This window comes from Macaca nemestrina, chromosome 1 (assembly GCF_043159975.1).
Source record: "Macaca nemestrina isolate mMacNem1 chromosome 1, mMacNem.hap1, whole genome shotgun sequence".
NCBI lineage: Eukaryota > Metazoa > Chordata > Mammalia > Primates > Cercopithecidae > Macaca > Macaca nemestrina.
The window spans coordinates 111,694,088-111,717,662 of NC_092125.1; the positions used below are offsets into that span (position 1 = coordinate 111,694,088).

General features: G+C 46.0%; 2 protein-coding genes across 8 annotated transcripts in view; one reads left to right on the forward strand and one right to left on the reverse strand.

Annotated features, from left to right (window-relative positions):
- The window catches only part of LOC105479020 (chromodomain helicase DNA binding protein 1 like), a 56,610-nt gene extending 49,098 nt beyond the window's left edge, over positions 1–7,512 (reverse strand). For 3 of the 7 annotated variants that reach the window (XM_024792064.2, XM_011736770.3, XM_024792063.2), the window contains exon 1: positions 7,266–7,418. Coding sequence is in view for 3 of the 7 variants with exons in the window: in XM_011736767.3 (XP_011735069.1) it covers positions 7,266–7,398 (133 nt within the window). In the remaining 4 variants the exon portion in view is untranslated. Of the gene's footprint in view, positions 1–7,265; positions 7,420–7,493 lie in introns of those variants that run through there. The other 4 variants (XM_011736768.2, XM_011736771.2, XM_011736769.3 and 1 more) reach the window with 3 other exon arrangements.
- Positions 7,151–23,575, forward strand: part of LOC105479018 (flavin containing dimethylaniline monoxygenase 5) — a 61,278-nt gene continuing 44,853 nt past the window's right edge. Inside the window, exon 1 of the mRNA XM_011736764.3 lies at positions 7,151–7,283. The gene's annotated coding sequence lies outside the window, so the exon portion shown is untranslated. The remainder of the gene's footprint in view (positions 7,284–23,575) is intronic.

A 23,575-nucleotide genomic window follows, 5' to 3' on the forward strand; every position in this document is an offset into this window, starting at 1 on the left:
AAAAAACACTGGAAATAAAACTAAAATTCTAAAAAATGTTCAAATAATTCACAAGAAGGCAAGAAAAAGAAAACAAAAACAGATAAATTAAAAACAATAAAAATAAGATGGCAGAGTTAAGCTCACAGTAATAATTACATGAAACATAAATGGTATAAGTATACCAATTAAAAGACAAAGACTTGGCTGGGCACAGTGGCTCACACCTGTCATCCCAGCACTTTGGGAGGCTGACGCGAGAGGATCACCTGAGGTAGGGAGTTCAAGACCAGCCTGGCCAACATGAAGAAACCCTGTCTCTATACTAAAAATACAAAATTAGCCAGGTGTGCTGGCGCATGCCTGTAATCCCAGCTACTTAGGAAGCTGAGGCAAGAGAATCACTTGAACCTGGGAGGCAGGAGGTTACGGTGAGCCGAGATCACGCCATTGTAGTACAGCCTGGGCAACAAGAGCAAAACTCCATCTCAAAAAAAAAAAACAACAAAAAAAAGACAAAGACTTCCAGAGTGGATTTTAAACATAACCCAATTATAAATTGTCTACAAGAAATTCAACCCAAAAATAATCAAATAAGTGAAAAGTAAAAGGATGAAGTGGTAGACAAAATAGTGGCCCTCACAAAGATGTCCAAGCCCTGACCCTGGCATCAGTGAGCATGTTACCTTACATGGCAAAAGGCATTCTGAACATATAATTAAGGCTAAGGGGCCTGAGATGGGAAGAGTATTCTGAATTATCCAGGTGGGCCTGGATAATGCAATGGACATACAATCTAATCACATGCATCATTCGGAGAATCTTTAACAGCTGTGGTTAGAGAGGAAGCTGGCTAGAGAAGGATCAAAGAGATGAAATGTTGCTGGCTTTGAAGTTGGAGGAAAGGGGCCAGGAGTCAAGTAATGTGGGCAGCCTCTGGATGCTGCGAAATATATTCTCCCCTAGAGCCTCCAGAAAGGAATGAAGCTCTGCTGATACCCAAACACAGGAGAATACACATTCTTTTCAAGTGCCATGGACCATACAACATATTCAGGGCCTGTCTTAGTCCATTTAGTGTTGCTATGGAATACTCAAGGTTGGATAATTTATAAATAAAAGAGATTTATTTGGCTCATGTCTCTACAGACTGTACAAGAAGCATGGCACCAACATCTGCTTCAGGTGAGGGCTTCAGACTGTTTCTACTAATGGCAGAAGGGGAAGTGGGGCTGGCATGTACAGAGATCACATGGTGAGAGAGGAAGAAAGGGGTGGGGAATGCCAGGCTCTTTTTAACAACCAGCTTTCTGGAAGCTAAAAAGTAAGAAGTTGCTCACTCTCTCTGCTCCCCGCTCAGGGACAGCATTAATCTATTCAGGGAGGATTTGCCCCCATGACTTAAACACCTTTCACTAGGCCCCACCTCCAACATTGGAGATCAAATTTCAACATGATATTTGGTGGGAACAAGTAATCCATATCCAAACTGAAGGAGAGCCAGAAAACCTTAACACATTTAAAAGAACTGAAATTGTAGAGTGTATGTTCTCTGACCACAATGTAATAAAATTAGAATTCATGGACAGAAACATTAGAGGCAAATCTCTCAACACTTGGAACCTAGACAACACACTTCTTTCTAAACAGTCCATCAAAAGAGGAAGTCTCCAGGGAAATAAATACACTGAACTAAATAAAAATGGAAATACAACATATCAAAATTTGTGCAATAAAAATTAACTCAAAGTAGATCATGAACTTAAATAAGAAACTGTAAAGCTTTTAGGGAAGAACTCCCTAGGATCTAGGAGTAGGCAATGAGTTCTTATATTTGACACCAAACCACAAGAAAACTATCCGTAAGAGAAAAAAAATTGATAAATTGATAAATTTTAGCCAAAATTTAAAACTTTTGTTGGGACTCAGGGACCCCAAATGGAGGGACCGGCTGAAGCCACGGCAGAAGAACATAAATTGTGAAGATTTCATGGACATTTATTAGTTCCCCAAATTAATACTTTTATAATTTCTTACGCCTGTCTTTACTGCAATCTCTGAACATAAATTGTGAAGATTTCATGGACACTTATCACTTCCCCAGTCGATACCCTTGTGATTTCCTATGCCTATCTTTAATCTCTTAATCCCGTCATCTTCATAAGCTGAGAAGGATATATGTCGCCTCAGGACCCTGTGATGACTGCGTTAATTGCACAAATTGTAGAGCATGTGTGTTTGAACAATATGAAATCTGGGCACCTTGAAAAAAGAACAGGATAACAGCAATGTTCAGGGAACAAGAGAGATAACCTTAAACTCTGACTGCCGGTGAGCTGGGCGGAACAGAGTCATATTTCTCTTCCTTCAAAACCAAATAGGAGAAATATCGCTGAATTCTTTTTCTCAGCAAGCAACATCCCTGAGAAAGAGAATGGCCCCTGAGGGTAGGCCTCAGAAATGGCTGCTTTAGGGGTGGCTGCCTTTTACGGTCGAGGGCAAAGGGATGAAATAAGCCCCGGTCTCCTGTAGCGCTCCCAGGCTTATTAGGACAAGGAAATTCCCGCCTAATAAATTTTGGTCAGACAGGTTGTCTGCTCTCAAACCCTGTCACCTAATAAGATGTTATCAATGGCAATGCATGCCCAAAACTTCATTAGTAATTTTAATTTCACCCCATCCTGTGGTCCTATGATCTCGCCCTGCCTCCATTTGCTTTGTGATATTACCTTGTGAAGCACGTGATTTCTGTGACCCACACCCTATTCGTACACTCCCTCCCCTTTTGAAAATTGCTAATAAAAACTTGCTGGTTTTACGGCTCAGGGAGCATCACGCAACCTGCTGACATGTGATGTCTCCTGGTCACCCAGCTTTAAATTTTCTCCTTTTGTACTCTTTCCCTTTATTTCTCAGACCAGACAATGCTTAGGGAAATAGAAAAGAACCCACGTTGAATATCAGGGGCGGGGTTTCCCCTGATATTTTGTAAGACATATATCTGAGAAAATACCAGTATCTAGAGTATATAAAGACTAGAGTGTGTCAAAACTCAACAGTGGAAAAAAAAACAACAACAAAGGATCCTATTTTAAAATGGGCAAAAGACAGAAGAAGACATTTTATCAAAGAGGTTACATATTTCATTAGCCAATAGGGAAATTCATATCTAAGCCACAATGAGATACCATTACACATACATTAGAATAGTCAATATAAAAAAGTGGCAATATCAAATGCTGGCAAGGATGCAGAGAATCTAAACTCAATCACTCATACATTGCTGGTGGGAATGTAAAATAGTACAGCTACTTTGGAAAAAGTCTGGCAATTTCTTTAAAACCTAAACATGCAACTACCATATGACCCACTCACAGAACTCCTAGGCATTTATTACAGAGAAATGAAGATTTATTTTCATACAAAATCTATCCACAAATGTTTACAGTATCTTTCTTTTCTTTTTTGGCAATAGTCACAAACTATAAACAACTCAGATATCCTTCAGTGGGTGAGTGGTAAAACAAACTGTGGTATACTGTGCTGTGGAGTACTACTCAGCAATAAAAAGAAACTATTGATACATGCAACGACCTGGCTCAATCTCCAGAGAATTATGCTGAGTGAAAAAAGCCAGTCCCCCAAGGCTACATGTTGTATGATTTTACTCACATATCATTTTCAAAATGACAAAATTATAGAAATGGAGAACAGATTAGCGGCTGCCAGGGGTTAAGTAAGTGGTGAGGTAGAAGGGAGGTGAGTATAGCTATCAAAGTGCAAGTTGAGGGATCCTTGTGGAGATGGAAAATGTTCTGGATTTGACTGTCCCAATGTCAATATCCTGTTGTGATAGCGTACCATCGGTGCAAGCATACACAATGTGATAGTGTACCACACTGCAAGATGTGACCATGAGGGGAAACTGGGTAAAGGTTACATGGGATCTTTCTGTATTATTTCTTACAACTGGTGACTCATGCCTGTAGTCCCAGCTACTCAGAAGGCTGAGGTGGGAGGATCACTTAAGCCCAGCAGGTCAAGGCTGCAGTGGGCCACGGCACTCCAGCCTGGGCGACAGAGTGAGACCCTGTCTCAAAAAAAAAAAAAGTTGAATTTTCAAAAATAATGTGGAATTACATCCACAAAGATAACAATACTTAACACTTAGGAGTCAACAGCAAAAAAACAGAAATTACCCTTGGTAGGTTAGGCAGAAAAGGATGTAATACAGGGAATTAGATAACCACAAAATTGTCGAAAGGGCTGGAGGAGTAACATCCAGGCTGATCTTCTGGGTGCAACTGCTAAATCAAGCACCACAGAACAGGCACACCAAGGAAGTATCTACCTCCATGACCTGGAAGCCAGGAACCAACCAGGAGGCCACCATACCGTCAGCTCCAGGAACCTATCAACCGTGGTAACAAAATGAATGCTCTGTACCCACCCAGACACCCATGAGGTAGTAGCCAAGAGGGAAGCAGAAAACCCAAACCCCTCTGAGTCCTTTCCCTCACTTTCCCCTTCCAAATCTCCCACAGTCATGTGCCTGGCTAAAGCCAAGTCACATTTACAACCAAACTACGGTGGGGTTTGGGAAAGGTAGTCTTTAGTTTTTTAACCTCCAGACGTAGATTCTTTTGCCCTTCTGTCAGGGAGATGACAAGTAGTGAAACAGCAAGCAAAAGAGCAAGAAGTAATAGGTCTGCATATTCCAGAAACAAAAAGGTCCTAAGGTAATTTCATGATCCAAAGATGAATATCCAAATGTCCATCAATATTGGTAACCAAATAAACATTAAATTAAACAATACAATAACATGTTAACTTCTGAAATTAGAAAATACTAGTGTTACTGAGAGTATGGAGAAATAAGCAAAAATTTTGCATATTCTTTATTCTAGAAATAGTACTTTTCAGGAATTAAACGTCCATAGCTATAATAAATACTTGGTTACAAGGATATTTATTAGTGTTACTTACAATAGCAAAAAAAAAAAAGAACTTAAATAAATACCAAGAAGAGGGACTGTCTAAACTATGGTACCTCCATATACTGAAACACTGTAACCATTAAAAATGACGTTGAAGAAGACTGAATGATAAACAAAAAAAGTTATGATTTCCCAAAAGCATGTACATCAAACTCCATTTTTGCACCTTCCCCCTCCACCAGAAAGTAAAGGAAATTATACAGGATAGAGAACATGTTAACAGTAAGGAGATTATGGAGATTAATATTTATTTATTTATTTTTTTTTTTTTTTTTTTTTTTTTTTGAGACGGAGTCTGGCTCTGTCGTCCAGGCTGGAGTACAGTGGCCGGATCTCAGCTCACTGCAAGCTCCGCCTCCCGGGTTTACGCCATTCTCCTGCCTCAGCCTCCCGAGTAGCTGGAACTACAGGCGCCCGCCACCTCGCCCGGCTAGTTTTTGTATTTTTTAGTAGAGACGGGGTTTCACCGTGTTAGCCAGGATGGTCTCGATCTCCTGACCTCGTGATTCGCCCGTCTCGGCCTCCCAAAGTGCTGGGATTACAGGCTTGAGCCACCGCGCCCGGCCTATTTCTTTATGCATAGACTATTTCCCTGAATGTTTTACTGAAAATATGTACTACTTCTGTAACCAAAAGAAAAAAAAAGCAGTAAGAATTTTTTTAACCAACTCATGAAGAATAGTTTCTCATAATACTAGTTTATTCTGGTAAATAGAAATAGAAATTTCAAGTTATAATATTCAGTACCTATTCCTTTGACCCTGCTTTTTTGTTTTCCTTCTCTCCACTACCAATTTATCCAAGCTGCCACATTTGCCTACTTAATTCTGAATTTACTCACTCCATTCCATCCACTCAAACTTGCAACCTCTTGTCTCCTCATTTTCACTAAAACACTTGCCCATATGTACGTTTCTCCCGGCATATTATCCCCAGCTAAGTATCAACTGGCACACTTTTCTGAGCCCTCTCTCACACAAGTTCTTAAAGGACCATTCCCAACACTTGAAAGGAAATAGGCAAACACCACAAACATCAACTTAAGATAAAGTCAAACATAAAAAGACCAGTCGACAAGCTCGTACTTAAACTGCATACATACTCCTTACAGCCACAAATTCTTACAGACTCAGGGAATCAAGGAGAGGTCTTTCTCTTTCCCATCTGCATCCTCTCCATTCAACTTCATCCTTCTCTCTTCTAAGCTGAACACAGAACTGCACCTTTTGTTTCATTCCTAGAATGACAAACCTCACTCTTTCATGGTATAAACACTTAAGTTATTGTTTATACTTTTAAATGCACTCTCACTAGTCTAAAACTCTAGGTAGGAAGGGTCCATATTTGTTTAGCTCATCTCTGTAGCCAATGCCTAAGAATACGCTCCCAGTAGCATTTAATCAGTAATGAATAAACGACTGTATTCTTATTACTGATGCACGATTCTGTTAATACAAAGCACACACTACATTCCCCACTTGTAAATAAGGAAAACGAGGCTGGGGGTTCAGCGGCGAGTCAGCGCAGACCCGGGAAGAGGGCGGGGTCTGGGGCTGCAGTAAGTACCGTCAGCAGTGCAGCTGCAGGGCTGCGGGGCCTGCAAGGTTCGCGCTTTGCAGACTCTCCGCAAGGGCTAGTGTCAATAAATCGAGTTACGTGCGGTAGTGAGCGGACAAGCTAAGTTGGCATATAGTGCGTGGTTCAGTCAGTATTTATGAATGACTCAAGACACAAAAATAGCTTCATAAAACAGTGCTTTGCTTGAGTCTGTCCGCTCACTACCGCACGTAACTCGATCGGGAGAATTAATCAGTGGCGAATTCTCCAATAACTGCGCGCACACAGTAAACGGAGAAGCTGAAGCTGGGAGATTAGTTGATCGTTTTACAGAAACAACCAATAAACTCCCCAGGCCAGGACCCAAACCCACTGTAACAGCAACGGGAAGCCTACATCCTTGGTGCACCAGGCCGTCCAACTCTTCATCGGAGGCCTGCAGGTGGCGCTGATCTCACCATGTTTCCCCTCCACAGGCCGGGGGCCGGGCCTGGCTCCCGGGACTGCGACCTCATTCATCCCGCGTCCGCCGCCCCGCGCGCCGCGCAGGCGGGGGACGTGGCCAGCAGGCCCGGGCGCGGTTTCTCTCCGCCCACGGCAGGAGCGAAGGAAGGCCCTGGCGCCGGCGGGTAAACAGCCCACCGGGCGGCCCACCCGCTGCGCCTCCGGCCCGCAAGAGGCAGTCCCAACAGGTTGGCCCGCCTGGGCGAAGTCCGCCCGGAGCCCGCTCACCTGTCAGCCCCCATTGCCGTAAGTCCTGCTCCTGCACCCGCGCCCGCGCAGCCTCGGCTCGGCCCTCAGTATGAAGCCGCAGTAAGAAGCCAGGCGCTTGGCCCCCGCGGCTGGCAGCGCCCGCGCGCTCCATCAAGCCAGTAGAGGCCCCGCCCCGCGCGCCCCTGCGTGCAGTTCCCTCCCAACCTCCCAACGCGCGGGGGCGAGCGGCGGCGCGCTGGGGCCCACCTGCGAGCGAGGCGCCGCCAGAGGGCGCGTCCTGCCACGATTTCCGGAGCGGAGCTGGTGCAGTTACCCTCTGGCTTAGGCAGTTTTTGCAGTGCGGAGTGGAAGGGCCGCCCAGTTCTCACTAGTTATGCTTCTGAAGCGCTAGGCGTCTGATCACGCGCAGGGCGTCTGGTTGCCTGAACTGCCTGTCAAGGAGGTGGCATATGCTCTTCATTCATTTATTATTTAATCAATATCGACTATCATGTGTCAGATACTCCGCTGGGCCCTGGGGGTTGTAGAAGTGAGAAGGACTTGTTCCATGCCCTCCAGTGATTCATGACAAGATCAAACTGTCCTTGATCAGTTTACGTTGTGATAAGTTGGTTTAGTCCCTGAAATCCATTTCTTACTGCCTGTGACCTGTAGGCCAAAACTGGGAACCTCTGAATAGTAGTAAATTAAAATCACCAAAGACGTCATTGTTGCAGTGGGTATCTCGAGTGCATTATGGCGAGCAGATTGGGGCAATGTGTTCAGTGACTCAACATCAGCTTTGAGTGGATTTATCATGTACTACATCACTAATATAAATATGATAATAACAAAATAGCTGCATCTATTGATAAAGTTCTAGGTGGTGTCCTAAGGGCATTAAGTATGTTTTCTTATTTAACCCTCACAATAACCAATAATTAGGTGTTATAATTGTCCTCACATTGTAAATGAAGATATTGTGACTTGTAATGGTAATTGGCAGTACTGGTACAGGAATGATATTATTCTCTGGCTAATGTCATTAGAATAGTATTCTCATTTAGGTTAATCTTGGTGCTTCCTTCTTCAGTAAACTCATGTTAAAGTTGCACCCTCCATTATTCTCATCTTCCCCTAAAATAAAAGGGAGAAATTCGTTCTGAGCTACAAAAGGGATGACTTCAGTTTGGTTTATTCATAAAAACTCAAGCAAAGCACTGTTTTATGAAGCTATTTTTGTGTCTTGAGTCATTCATAAATACTGAATCATGTACTATGTGCCAAGCACTCTTTATGGTACTGAAGATAGAGGCCACTAATCTCCTGGAGCTTATATTTTAAAAGGAGGAGAAGAGCAATGAATAAAAATCAGGTAGGATTAATGCTAAGAGAAAAGTAAAACAGAGTCACATAATGGGGCAATAGTAATTTTGTACAGCAGCTTTCCTGCTTGGGTGTTTTCTCAAAACAAACCTGAAGACAGATTTATATCCTTTGGTGGCTTCTCCAGAGGGACCTCTGTCCTATGTGGCTGCTCATGAGTGGTTTTTGCATCTTGGTCTCCATGTTTGACTTATTTCCTCCCCTCTAGATTCTACCAGTAGACTTATCTGCTAAAGCAGCCATATCAATCACTTGCCACTTAAATACAAGCCTGTTTATTATTTTTAACTTAAAGTACGTTTGTTGTAACAGAATACCAGATGATACAGTCCTAGTTATAAGCTAAGTAGACTGTTGGTATACTGAGTCTGGTACCTAAAATACAGCTAAGAAAGGTAACTGAGAGACTCCAGGTCTGCCAGTGAGGTGACACGTAGAAAGGTTTAGCTCTGAATACTGCATGAAGAGATCTGTAGATGATCAGCATGGAAGCAAGGAGGCAGTTTGGAAACTATTGCAGTACTCTGGGCAACAAGTTGATAGTTTTGGGGCCAGCATGGTGATAGTGGGGTGGTGAGTAGTGGTCTGATACTAGATATTGAAAAGATAGAGCCTATAGGATTCACTGATTGAGCGTCTGGTAGAAATGGAAAAGCAATGGTTGGTTTCAGGGATGTGGCCCAAGCAACTGGTGGCGTGTGTTGGATTTGTACCAACAGTGTTGGGCACATAGTATGCACTCAATAAATATTGTTGAATGTTTGAATGAGGTACCTGTGGGACAATTTTAAAGTCTAGGGCATATGATTGTTATAACTTTGAGGTACAGAGAGTGCATTTCACAGATGGGCAAATCAAGGCACAGAAAGTTTAGGAAGTTGGTCCAGTGTTTTCTAATGAGTCATCATTAACTGCCAGAATAAAATTTAGTCTCAACTCATTTTTCATTCATTGTTCAGGTTATACAATCATGCTGTTTTTGTTAATTCTTTGTTTTATTCCTCCACAGAAAGGATATGTCCTTTGGCAACAGCAACTCCATGAGATGAATGCTAACTTAGCATGTGCAAACATTACCAAAACAAACATGGATTAAGCACAGATTAAGAAACAAGTTATGTTTGCTGTTCGTTATGTCCTTGCTCTGTTAGGTAACATCAGGGCACCAGTTGGAAGCACCTAGTGAGTCAGATATGGAAATCGGATAAAAGCTGTGAGCAAAGTGAACATTTATTCAGACCTCTTGAGTAAATGAACTTGGAACTTTGGGCTTACATTAGAATTACGTCAGTGTGCCCATGGGTGGAAAATTTTTGTGCTGGGATGAAAAACACTTGGGTTTTCTTTCTTGCAAGAAATGAAAAACTGTATTTTGACTTTTAATGCCAGTATACCTCTTTGTCATGAAATAACATGTAATAAATTTAGAACCCAGAAAGCCAGGGAAAATATACCAGAGTATAGAAGTATAGAAAAAAAGTAAGTTGGTTTCATAGGACTCTTGCCCAGTCACCTCAGAGAATTGCCACTCCCTTTTACTATCAAAGGTAAGGTTGTAAAACAGGAATATTATCAAGTAAATCTTCGAGAACATTGTTTAGAAATTGTAGGCATCAAAATTTGCCCACAGTCTTTTTGTTTGAAAGGATGGTGTTTCCCTTTTTAACCAGATGCCTTTTGACTGTCATGCCGTGCCATCACATTGGTCACATAGAATTTCATTCTTTATGTTCTCCAGCCAGCAGCACAACATTTATGCAATCTACCTGTCTAGTCCCTGAAAGCTTTTGAGTTTGCCAACTCTGGAAATTTAACTTTTGTGACATATTGATGGCAGTGATGGCCTGTCTAGAGCAGCTGCTCTCATGAAGCCAGCTGCAATGGGGGTGGCACACCAGGGCTGCCAGCTCCATGGAGCCAGGGGGAGCCAGGAGCAGGTGGAAGCCCTGCCTCCTTCTGAGTTGGCAGGGCAGGAGCTCCCTGCTCCCCAGGCGCAGCTGTGGCTGCCCAGCTGCAGCTGCAGACCTGGTCATCCCTGTGCTCTTTGGGACTGAGAGCACGCAGGAGCCCTACCCTCTCAGGCACAGCTGCAGCTGCCCAAGTCATGTCCACCAACTGGGCCTCCCTGTGCTTTTGGGGGCCTGGAGCAGGCAGGAGCCCCACCCTCCTGGGTGCAGCTATAGCTGCTCAAGCCACAGCTGCAGACCTGGTCATCTCTGCACTCTTGGGGGCCCTGGAAGGCCCCTCCTGTTCCTGCAGGCTAAGAGGTGTCTGCTCCCATTGCTGGCCTCTCCCTGCTCCCAGCACCCGCTCCATTCCCAGAGCAAGGTTGGAGCTGAGGCTGGGTGCTGTCGCAGCCTGGCTGGGTGTGCGCCCACTCCAGGCAGCACTGACATGTGGCTTTGGCCCCCTCTGGACTTTGGGTGCCAGCATGGGAGGGAGGCCGAGGGGGTGCTGAGGGCAGCTCAGCCTCTGTGCTTGCCTGCAGGTGCCCCTTTGCACGAACAGTCTGGGTGCCATGAATGGCAGGAGGAGGCAGGCTCCTGGGTGGAAGGGAGCAGGTCACTGGTGAAGACGTACCCTCAAGCTGGGTGGGGCCTGAAGCCTGGAGGCTGGGATGCTGGTCCCAAAGACAAGAGTGAGAACTTGTGGTGTTTTATCTGAGTGCCTATGGACCAGTAGGTGTGCACTTCCTCTCCTCTGAGGCCTGCAAAGGCCCCAGACTCAGTCAGACTTGAGACAATGGGATGACCGGCCACGGAGAGGAGCTACCCACCCCAGGGTCTCCTCTCTGCTGAGAGCTGAGGAGATGATGATGACCTACCAGCTGAGGAAAGCAGCTGCTTACTGCAGGGTCTCCTCTCTGTGAGAGCTGAGTAGACGCTGGGACTACCAGCTGCAGAGAGGAGCTATCCACTCCAGGGTCTCGTCTTTGCTGAGAACTGAACACTCAATGGGATAACCTCCATGTGAAGAGGAGCTACCCAATGTGGGTCTCCTCTGAGCTGTTCTGTTGAAGGGGTGGCCTGCCCCTCCACACCTGTGGGTGTTTCTCATTAGGTGGAACGAGAGACTTGAGAAAAGAAATGAGACATAGAGACAAAGTATAGAGAAAGAGAAAGTGGGCCCAGGGGACTGGAGCTCAGCTTACAGAGGACCCACGCCGGCCCGGTCTCTGAGTTCCCTTAGTATTTATTGATAATTATCTTTACCATCTTAAAGATAAGGGAGTGGCAGGACAATAGGATCATTGTAGGGAGGAAATCGGCAGTAAGACATATGAACAAAAACCTCTGTGACATGAATAAGTTTAAAGGAAAGTGCTGTGCCTTGAGATGCATATGCAAACGTCTCCATAAACCTTTTAGCAGCATTGTTTCAGGTATCACATGGGGAGAAACCTTGGACAATACCTAGCTTTCCTAGGCAGAGGTCCCTGCGACCTTTGGCCGTGTACGTGTCCCTGGGTAGTTGAAATTAAGAGAACGGTGATGACTTTTAACCAGCAAGCTGCCTTCAGGCACTTGTTTAACAAAGACACATCCTGCACAGCCCAAAATCCATTAAACCTTGAGTCACCACAGCACATGTCTCTTGCAAGGACAAGGTTGGGGGTAGGGTCACAGATTAACAGCATCTCAAATACAGAACAAAATGGAGTCTCTTATGTCTACTTCTTTCTATATAGACACAGTAACAGGCTGATCTTTCTTTCTTTTCCCCACATTTCCCCCTTTTCTTTTCAACAAAACCACCACTGTCATCATGACACCGAGATTACATACTTCACAAAGTAATAGAATATCACAAAGCAAGTGGAGGCAGGAGAGATCACAGGATGGTGTTAAAATTAAAATTAAAAATGAAATTTTGGGCACACATTGTCATTGATAACATCTCATCAGGAAACAGGGTTTGAGAGCAGACAACCTGTCTGACCAAAATTTATTAGGTGGGAATTTCCTCATCCTAATAAGCCTGGGAGCGCTACAGGAGGCCAGGGCTTATTTCATCCCTTCGGCTTCAACCGTAAAAGGTGGCACGCCTCCAAGGGGGTCGTTTATAGGCCTACCCTCAGAGCGCATTCTCTTAGGGATGTTCCTTGCTGAGAAAAAGAATTCAGCGATATTTCTCCTATTTGCATAAGAAAAGAGAAGAAATATGGCTCTGTTCCGTCCAGCTCACTGGCAGCCAGTTCAAGGTTGCCTCCCTTGTTCCCTGAACATTGCTGTTGTCTTATTCTTTTTTCAAGATGCCCAGATTTCATATTGTTCAAACACACATGCTCCACAAACAATTTGTGCAGTTAAGGCAATCATCACAGGGTCCTGAGGTGACATATATCCTCCTCAGTTTACAAAGAAGATGATGGGATTAAGAGATTAAAGTAAAGACAGCCGGGCACGGTGGCTCAAGCCTGTAATCCCAGCACTTTGGGAGGCCGAGGCGGGTGGATCACGAGGTCAGGAGATCGAGACCATCTTGGCTAACATGGTGAAACCCCGTCTCTACTAAAAATACAAAAAACTAGCCGGGCATGGTGGCGAGTGCCTGCAGTCCCAGCTACTCGGAGGCTGAGGCAGGAGAATGGCGTGAACCCGGGAGGTGGAGCTTGCAGTGAGCCGAGATCGTGCCACTGCACTCCAACCTGGGCGACACAGCGAGACTCCGTCTCAAAAAAAATAATAATAATAAAGTAAAGACAGACTGTTATGCCCAGACTGTTTGTTCCCCAAAGAAGACCACCAGAGTCCAGAGTCAAAGCCAAGCGGCAAGGATCTTTACTACAAGTTCGAACTTGGTCCCTCCTTTACACAGTACACAAGAGGGCCCCGAACAATGCGAGCGTTTGCTTTTTATAGCCCGAAAGTTGTAGGGGAACAAAGAAATTCTTTTGGCTCCTGCGCTTTCAGTAACCTTGAACGGCTGTCTCCTTATCGGAGACTTTCCAGGTGGTGTTTGTACTGAGCTCAGGGAGTTTGAGAGATATATGGTGGTGGGATGGGAGGATGGGATGTGTTTGTGCTAGGCTCAGGGAGTTTTGAGCCCGGGGCTGAGGAATGTGCCCAGCTCCTTTCATTCCCCCCTTCTTTTCAGGTACCTTTAGAGCCAATCTTGGGTCTTATAAGTCTGATTCTGTTTCAGCGTCTACAGGTTGGTATTGGGCTCTGAGGACCATGAGTTGTACGGTGTCAAATCTCTCCCTAACAAATTGTAAAATTCTGTTAACAGCACAAGGTCCTACGGTAAGCAGAAATAGTAGACTTAGCAGGGGTCCAAGGAAGGGGGCTAACAGAGAAAACATAGAGGAATTCCACCATTGGTCTGCAGCTGAAGCAAACTGCCATGTTTTTACTTCAGTGCTTAACTTGCGTAACTGTTGGACCCGGTCCTCTACAAGTCCTGATTCATTTATGTAGAAACAACAGTCTTCTTTTAGAAATATACATGTACCACCTTTTTCTGCAGTGAGTAGGTCTAGGGCCCTCCGGTTTTGCAAGGTTACCTGAGCTAGGGACGTAAGCTGCCGCTGAAGGGAGGCAAGGGACTCAGCCGACTCCTCCATAGCAACGGCAAATTGTTGGTATAACTTGTTACTTTCTATGAGGGTGTGACCTAGGGCTCCCCCCGCCAGTCCGGCCGCAATGAAGGATGCGGTGAGGGAGATTCCTGCAATGAGGGGGAGAAATATGGCTCGTGCAGGTCTTGGTCTAGGGTCTGGGTGAATAACAGCACTAGTCCAGTTACCGGTATACCCTAGGAACTCGCCAGCAGTTAGTAGAGTCAACCGGGGAACTAATGTGACAGGGAGACATAGTAGGTTATTAACAGAAGGACTAGGTAGGTTCTTAGATAAGGTTCCATTACACCAGAAGAATATGCCTGATGGAGCCTTTAAGGTGATATTAGGGGGCGTTGCAGTGATGCTGCAGAGGCTGGAATTGGTTCCTGAGAAACAGTAGGGAAACTTCTCCTGACTGGGGTTTAGGTATAGGGGCACGCTCAGGATAGGAGCATACGAGAGGTTTCGGAGGTTGTTAGCTTGGGCAAAGGTAGAGGATCCCCATGGCAGAGGGACAGCTGTTAGCGGTGGACGCCCTAGAGTGGCGCACAGGAAGCAGCCAGACAGGCTATGAAGTCCTGTAAGGTTAGCAAGTTCTAGTCCTTCTTGTAATAACTTTAACCAGGAGAAAGGACGTAAGTCTTGTGTTAGTCTGTTTTCCTGTCGTTGGATATTCCCGTGGACCAGGGGCAGTACTTGCACTAGGCCTCGCCACAGATAGAGGTGACTGCTAGGCCATGTGGAGGAGGGGGAGTAGTATACAGCCCCATGTTGAGGTGTGGTCCAGCGGGAGTTCCAGGGGTCTCTAACTATCCATGTATATGGAAAGTCTCTATCCCGTCTACGATAGAAGGGCCATTTAGGGTCTAACTGTTTTCTCTCTCCCCAATAACGGGGTCTGTGGATGTTACAATTGTTATAAGGACAGCCAGCATTTTGGTGCCACCAATAGTGTTTACAACTGTATTTAGTCTGATCAAACTCAAAGCATATTATTGGTGTCATAGGTTTGGCTATTTGAAAACCAGTAAAATTTAGTAGAATTGGGCTGTTGCACCCTGAGGAAGGGCAATCAGCACTGGCCAATAATTTTCCGGGCTTATGAGGTTGCCCAGGGTGGGTTCGGTTTTCATAAAGCCAGAATCTCCAGACAAAGGGATTATGAGCTGGTTTTGTGATTTCTCCAGCGGCCACTAGGGCGACTAACGTTAGGGTTAGACTACCTAACTGCATGTTTGCAGTGAGCTATGCTGCCGGCGCAGGGTGAGTTTTAAGGGGTTGTTCCTAGCTCTGTCCACAGTCCACGTGTCCGGTGCTTCAGCCGCCGCCGTGATTGGTCCCAGAAGATCAGAGGTTGGGTTCACTGGCTTGACGTGGGTGTAGGTGTAGTGGATCCACAATGCGATGCCTTTTACCTTTAGGGCGGTGGGTGTGGTTAGGAGTACCTGGAGTGGTCCTTTCCACCTGGGTTCTAGGGTCTCTTGTCGGTGTCGCTTGACCAGGACCCAGTCTCCTGGCTGGTACGGATGGGGTTTCGGCGGGGGACCGGTCTTATATAGTTTCTTCAGCTTGGGCCAGATTTCTTGATGAATTTTCTGCAAGGCTTGTAGGGAAAACAAGAGTTCAGAGACATTTTCTGTTTCGGACTTGAGCAGATCATCTTTTAGGCCGGGAACTAAGGGTGGGGGTCTGCCATGCATAATTTCATAAGGAGTAAGGCCCAGTCTGTAAGGGGTGTTACGGGCCCGGAACAGAGCGTAGGGGAGAAGGACCACCTAATTAGCACCAGTCTCCATAGTCAATTTAGTTAAGGTCTCTTTTAAGGTCCGATTCATTTTTTCTACCTGTCCTGAACTCTGGGGCCTGTAAGCGCAATGTAGTTTCCAATTTGCCCCAAGGATGGAAGCCAAATCCTGACTTACCTTAGCGACGAAGGCCGGCCCATTATCTGACCCTATCTGGACGGGGAAGCCATACCTGGGGAGGATATCTTCTAGGATTTTCTTTGCTACAACCTGAGCAGTTTCTTTCTTGGTGGGGAATGCTTCAGTCCACCCTGAAAAAGTATCTACAAAGACAAGTAAGTACCGATACCCGTATTTTCCTGGCTTTATCTCAGTAAAATCTACTTCCCAGTAGATACCAGGCCTGGTTCCCCTGAGCCTTGTTCTCGTTGCAGCCTGGGATTGGGGGTAGGCGTTGTTAAGCTGGCAGACTTTGCAACTTGTCACGATGTTGCTGGCCATCTCGGCTGTATGTCTGAATTTGAGCTTAGAGCGTCTGATCAGGTCTATCATCCACCGAGCACCCAGGTGGGTGGTTCGGTGGATGTGTTCTAACATTTGTTGTCCTAATTTTTCTGGTAGGATGGTTTGGTCATTAGTATCAGTCCACCACCCATTCTGGATCTGTTTCAGGGGAAGCTTGTCAATCCACTGGAGATCTTGTTCTGAATAATCAGGGAAATATGGCAAGTCCCGGGGGCCCGGGTCAGGGAGCTGGAGTGCAAGGAGTTGGCTGGGAGCCTTCACCACCTTTCTTGCAGTTTGGTCCGCCAGAAAGTTGCCTTGAGCAGTTGGAGTAGTTAGTTTCTGATGCCCTGGGCAATGCACAATGGCTAACTTTTCTGGCCTCCATAGGGCTGTTAGCAGGGCTAGGATTTCTTGCTTGTTTTTTATTTCTTTTTCTTCAGCCGTCAGTAACCCCCTCTCCCTGTAAATGGCCCCATGTATATGTGCTGTTGCAAAAGCATATCGGCTGTCTGTATATACCGTCAGCTTTTTCCCCGCCCCTAAGGTAAGAGCTTGGGTGAACGCTATTAATTCGGCCTTCTGGGCCGATGTCCCCGGGGGCAGGGGTTCCGCCCAGATTACCTTAGTCTCTGAAGTCACTGCCGCTCCAGCGTACCTCTGGCCCTGATGCATGAAGCTGCTCCCATCAGTGAACCAGACGAGGTCGGCGTCAGGAAGTGGGCGATCCTGCAGGTCTTCTCGAACTCCGTGTACCTGAGCTAGTATCTCGGTGCAGTCATGAAGTGGGGCGTCCAGGTCCGGGTTGGGCAGTAGCGAGGCAGTCTCTTACCCAGTGGCCAGCCTCCTTGCAGTAGGCACATTGGTCTTTTTTTTTTTCAGATTATCATGCCTGGGGGGGGGCCGCCTAGGTTGGGTGTACTCTGGCTGTAGATGTTCTTTCTGTACTACTGCTGCCAGGACCTTGGTCATTTTTTTAGTGGCCTTAAATTGCCTTTTTTCTGGAGTATCTCTGTTATTATAAACCTGCTGGGCTATCTGAAGGAGGTTTTGAATCCGCTTTTCTTCCAAGTCTTTTAGTTTTTGGAGTTTTTTTAATATCTGGGGCTGCCTGATTTATGAAAGACATTACAACAGCTGTCTGACTTTCTGGAGCCTCTGGATCTATGGGGGTGTACTGTCTAAAAGTTTTTATTAATTTTTTTAAGTAGGTGGCTGGGCTCTCTGTCTTTTCTTGCCGAATAGAATATATTTTAGCCAAATTAGTGGGCTTGCAAGCAGCTGCCCGGAGACCTGCCATTAGAGTCTGGCGATAAAGGTGTAGCCGTCCCCTACCTTCTGCCGTGTTGTAGTCCTACGCCGGCCTGGTCAGAGGAAAGGTCGCGTTTATGAGGTCAGGGTTAGCAGTCGGTTGACTGTCGTCCCCCGGGACCAGCTTTCCAGCTTTTACCTGTATTCCCTCTCGCTCTTCCGTGGTAAACAAGATTCGGAGGAGCTGCTGACAATCATCTCAAATGGGCTGGTGGGTGAACATGACACTATCTAGTAAAGCCAGTAAATCTTTGGGGTTGTCTGAAAACCGAGCACTCTGAGCCTTTTAGTTATACAGATCACTGGTGGAGAATGGCCAGTACTGGAGCTTGGGGATTCCTGTGTCATCTGGGGGTTTTATTTCCCGAAGGGGTAAAGCCACCGTGGAGTCAGGCGGCTGGGGGGGGCCTAGTCCGCGAAGTGCGCCCTCGCGTCCGCCCCCCCAGCCTTTTAAAGTTACTTTCCCTTTCAGCGAGCCCGCCTCCCCTCCGCCTGCTCCGTCTCTCTATCTCTCTCTCTAATTTTTCCGTTTCTGTCTAAATCTTTGATTGACACACTTACAGGGTCTTTTCTTTAAGTTTCTATCTCATTCACGCGCGCTTTCTCTCTCTGTCTCTCTGTCATCCCGTGTCCTTTCTCCTTTATACTCAGTCTCTTTCTCTGACTCTCCACGTCTGCCGTTTTCTCCCCTTTCTCTTTCCGATTTCCCTTCTCACTTTCTCCCTTTCCCATCTCTATGGTCTCTCTCACTTATTTTCTCTTCTTTCCAGTCTCACTTTCTGTGTCTCTTTTTGTAAAGGAATGTGGGTTAGAATTAGGTTGTGGGTTGGAATCCCTGTAAAGGAAATCCGCGCTGGAAGCCGGGAGCCCGGGGACCGGGGCCGCGAGCGCGCGCCGGAAGCCGGGAGCCCGGGGACCGGGGCCGCGAGCGCGCGCCGGAAGCCGGGAGCCCGGGGACCGGGGCCGCGAGCGCGCGCCGGAAGCCGGGAGCCCGGGGACCGGGGCCGCGAGCGCGCGCCGGAAGCCGGGAGCCCGGGGACCGGGGCAATTCAGACAGCGAACGCGCACCCGGGGACCGGGGCAATTCAGACAGCAGGCGCGCACCCGGGGACCGGGGCAATTCAGACAGCAGGCGCGCACCCGGGGACCGGGGCAATTCAGACAGCAGGCGCGCACCCGGGGACCGGGGCAATTCAGACAGCAGGCGCGCACCCGGGGACCGGGGCAATTCAGACAGCAGGCGCGCACCCGGGGACCGGGGCAATTCAGACAGCAGGCGCGCACCCGGGGACCGGGGCAATTCAGACAGCGAGCGCGCACCCGGGGACCGGGGTCAGATTCAGACTGTTGCCCGGATCGCGAACCCGCTCCGGCAACTCAGATCGCAATTTAAATCAGAAGAGAGCCAGGGGACGTCTCCCACCGGTCTCCACTGGCTGTCCTATAGCGCGTCCGCCAGGACTGTGCCAGCCTCAGTTTCAGACCTCGCGAGTCAGAGATTCAGATTCAGAACAGACACACAGACACAGACAGACAAACGGAGACGAGCCAGCTCACCTATCAGTAGATCGATCCTAGCAGATCCGTTGACCAGGGGTCTGGTGGGCTTGGGGAATCCCGGACGGGCCCCCAGATGTTATGCCCAGACTGTTTGTTCCCCAAAGAAGACCACCAGAGTCCAGAGTCAAAGCCAAGCGGCAAGGATCTTTACTACAAGTTCGAACTTGGTCCCTCCTTTACACAGTACACAAGAGGGCCCCGAACAATGCGAGCGTTTGCTTTTTATAGCCCGAAAGTTGTAGGGGAACAAAGAAATTCTTTTGGCTCCTGCGCTTTCAGTAACCTTGAACGGCTGTCTCCTTATCGGAGACTTTCCAGGTGGTGTTTGTACTGAGCTCAGGGAGTTTGAGAGATATATGGTGGTGGGATGGGAGGATGGGATGTGTTTGTGCTAGGCTCAGGGAGTTTTGAGCCCGGGGCTGAGGAATGTGCCCAGCTCCTTTCAAGACATAAGAAATTACAAAAGTATTAATTTTGGAGAACTAATAAATGTCCATGAAATCTTCACATTTTATGTTTTTCTGCTGTGGCTTCAGCCAGTCCCTGCATTCAAAGTCCCTGACTTCCCGCAACATTCTCCCTCCCTTTTCCTCCATATAAATGTGCCATGGTGTTGAAGGCTTGTTCGTTTTCTCGATTCTGACGCAGGATTCTTCGACTGGTCTGGCACACTAAAAACAAGCCGATTAAACAGAGACACATAATTCCAAAATTTACTGCAGTAGAGTTCCCAATAGACTTAATCCAAGTCGTGGGGTGTAATCCATAAAGATTTTTGCCACTTGATCTAATGCCTCAGCTCCAGGCACAATATTTAAGTGACTTTGAGAGGCTTCAAAAATTTGTTCTTTTAATTTAGAAATGTCTAAAGTGAGATTATCTTCTCTTCTTACCATGTGATAAGTAATCTACTGGTGGGACTGACAGTAGGTACTTCTACCAACCAATTTTGAATAGCAGGCATTAAACATCCTGGTGCTCTCCCTAGGCAAATAGGAGGATAATGATACCCAATGGAAATATTTATCATCATTCCTTCTTCCTCCGGTTTGGCAGGGCAACGATCATCTGTGGGACCAGGTACCCACACACTATTATTAACATATACTTCAATAGGATTCTCCATCCATGTAACTGCCCGAATTAAGGGCAGGAAAGGCACATAGGCCCAGTAGGTATAATTAGAAGCTGCTCCTGCAGGCATGGGGAGACTTACCACCGTTGATACAATCATTAAAGCTGTAAGCAGCATTTTTTCTGGGGTTTGTGTCACCTTTGTGCAGGCTAGGCTTTTTCCAGCTAATGGTGTCAGCTTCTTTAACTGTGCCCAGGTCGGCAGCTCCGCCTTCTTAGTGCATGGTGACTTCATCTGTTCTTCTGATATCATCACTTGGTTCATCATGCGAGTCAATGGTGCTCGATTGCGTTGTTTCCGTCTCCGTGGAGGCGTTTTTCTTTGCATCTCCGATGGGTTCATTGTAGAACTTCAAATGTTTAGTGGGTATCCAAACAGGAAGCTGATTTTCTCCTGGTGAAACACAAGCAAAACCTCTTCCCCAGGTTATCACCTTCCCTATTTCCCATGTCTTATTTTTGTTGTCTTTCCACCAAATCAGTTTTCCTTCATGTGGACTGTTCTTTTTACCAGTAAGATGTTGTTCTGCAGAAGTAGTACTCTGATTTCTATAAATGTTTAAAAATTTTAAAGTATAGAGTGCTAGATTGAGCTGCATCTGAAGAGTGGTACACTCCTTACTATCTCCCCCTTCTTTTTGTTTAACTAACTGGTTGAAGGACTTGACCTACAAAAGTTTGACAAATAGTTGGACTATTAAGCATTCCCTGAGGTAATACTTTCCACTGAAACCTGGTGGCTGGTTCTTTATTATTTATGGCTGGTATAGTAAAGGCAAATTTTTCACCATCTTGCTCTGCCAGAGGAATGGTAAAAAAGCAATCCTTAAGATCAATTATAATTAAAGGCCAGTCTTTTGGGATCATGGCTGGAGAGGGCAATCCGGGTTGAAGAGGCCCCATGGGTTGAATTACAGCATTTACTGCTCTTAAGTCCATTAACATACGCCATTTGCCTGATTTTTTTTGAATTACAAATACAGGAGAATTCCAGGGTGAGAATGAAGGCTCAATGTGTCTCTTTTCTAATTGTTCTTTTGCTAATAAATGTAAAGCCTCCAGTTTTTGCTTCGGTAGCAGCCACTGATTTACCCATACCGGTTTTTCTGTTTTCTAAGTTAATGGAAAGGAATGGGTTCAGGAGGCTCTACAGTGGCCGCCCTTAAAAAGGAACTCTATTCCTTTTCTTTCTTGATTTTTCTCAGTCTCAATTGGGACTTTAATGCCATTTTCATTTTTTCCTAATCCCTTTCCTGGTATATATCCCATCTTAATCATGATTTTTTGACTTGTGGGGCTGTATAATGGAGCGGGCATAATGATTTCCGCACCCCATTGTTGTAATAAATCTCGACCCCATAGATTAACAGGAATTGAAGTAATCATTGGCTGAACAGTACTTTCTTGATGATCTGGTCCTAAACAATGTAAAATCATTGTACTTTCATACACTTCTGAAGCTGTGCCTACACCGACAAGTGTTGTAACAGCCTTTTGTTTAGGCCAATTTTTTGGCCACTGATTTAAAGCAATGACAGAGATATCTGCTCCAGTGTCTACCAACCCTTCAAACTGTTTTCCTTGAATAATGGCCTTACACACAGGTCTGCTCTTAGAGACCTGACTTGCCCAATATGCAGCCTTTCCTGCCAGATCCGTGCTTCCGAACCCTCCTGTTCTTTTTATCTCACTGTTTCCAACTTTAATATAAGGTAAGAGTAATAATTGAGCAATCCTGTCTCCTGGACTGGAATTCCAAGGAATTGAGGAACTAATAACCAATTGAATTTCGCCTTTATAGTCTGAATCAACCACACCAGTATGAATTTGAACTCCCTTTAGATTTAAACTTGATCTTCCTAAGATTGGTCCTACAGTCCCCTCAGGCAATGGGCCATATACCCCTGTGGGGATTTTTTGTGGTGGCTCCCCTGGAAGCAGAGAGACTGCTTGTATGGTGCATAAATCTACTGCTGCACTGCCGTTTGTGGCGGGGGATAATTGCTGTATCGTGATAACTGGCTTATTCCCTGAGACACTTGTGGCAGTGGGGGTTGTTGTTCCTGAAAACCCTGAGGAACAAAGGGCTGAATTTGGAATGCCCCAGTTTGTTTCAGGGCCTGAGGCTGGCCCCTCCTCTCGTTTCCCGACGGTGGTTGCCCATTTTTATCAAATTTAGAACGACATTGATTACCCCAATGTTTTCCCTTTTTACATCTTGGACATAGGCCAGGTGGCTCTTTATCTGTTGTTGAAATAGCTTGAGTTGTTACATTTTGTTCATTTGAGACTAGGCAATTCTTTTTTAGATGACCAATTTGACCACAATTATAACATCTTCCCCCAAATGTTCTAACTTGTCCTCCTAAAGCAACTCCTGTGATTGCTTGAGCCATAAGCATAGCTTTATGCATAGCTCCTCCAATTCCATCGCAGGCTTTAACGTACTCTGAGATTACATCTGATCCTGCAGGAACCCTTCCTTTTAATGGCTTAATGGCTGATTGACAATCAGGATTGGCATTTTCATATGCCATCAACTCCACTATGACCTTATGGGCATTTTCATCGGTAATTGACTTTTGAGCAGCATCTTGAAGTCTTGCTACAAAATCAGGGTAGGGCTCTTTAGAGCCTTGTCTTATTGTATTAAAGGAGGGGCAGGCGGTTCCAGGGTCTTGGATTTTCTCCCAGACCCTAAGGCAGATAGCCCTGATTTGCTCAATGGCCTCATTTGGCATTATTACTTGTTGGTCAACAGTGCTCCAATTTTGACCTATTCCTAATAGTTGATCTGCATCTATGTTAATAGGAGGATTGGCAGTCCTATTTCTTCAGACCTGTACTTATGCCCCATCAATCCACCAAGTCTTAAATTGTAAAAACTGAGAGGGTGAGAGTGATGATTTTGCCAGAATCTCCCTGTTTTGTTTAATTTAATTTAATTTAGGAGAGCTAAATAATTAAACATGAGGCCAAAGTACATAAGAAAGTGGCAGTCTTTTATTGCAAATATGCACACACTCTTGGGCGAAGTTCTCTGGTCCTCAGGTGTGGGGGGCCAGGGAAGTCACACCAGTGCTCTCGGGTGAGGTTCCCCAGTCCATGAATGCGGGGGCCGAAGAAGTCACACCGGCGCTTACCGG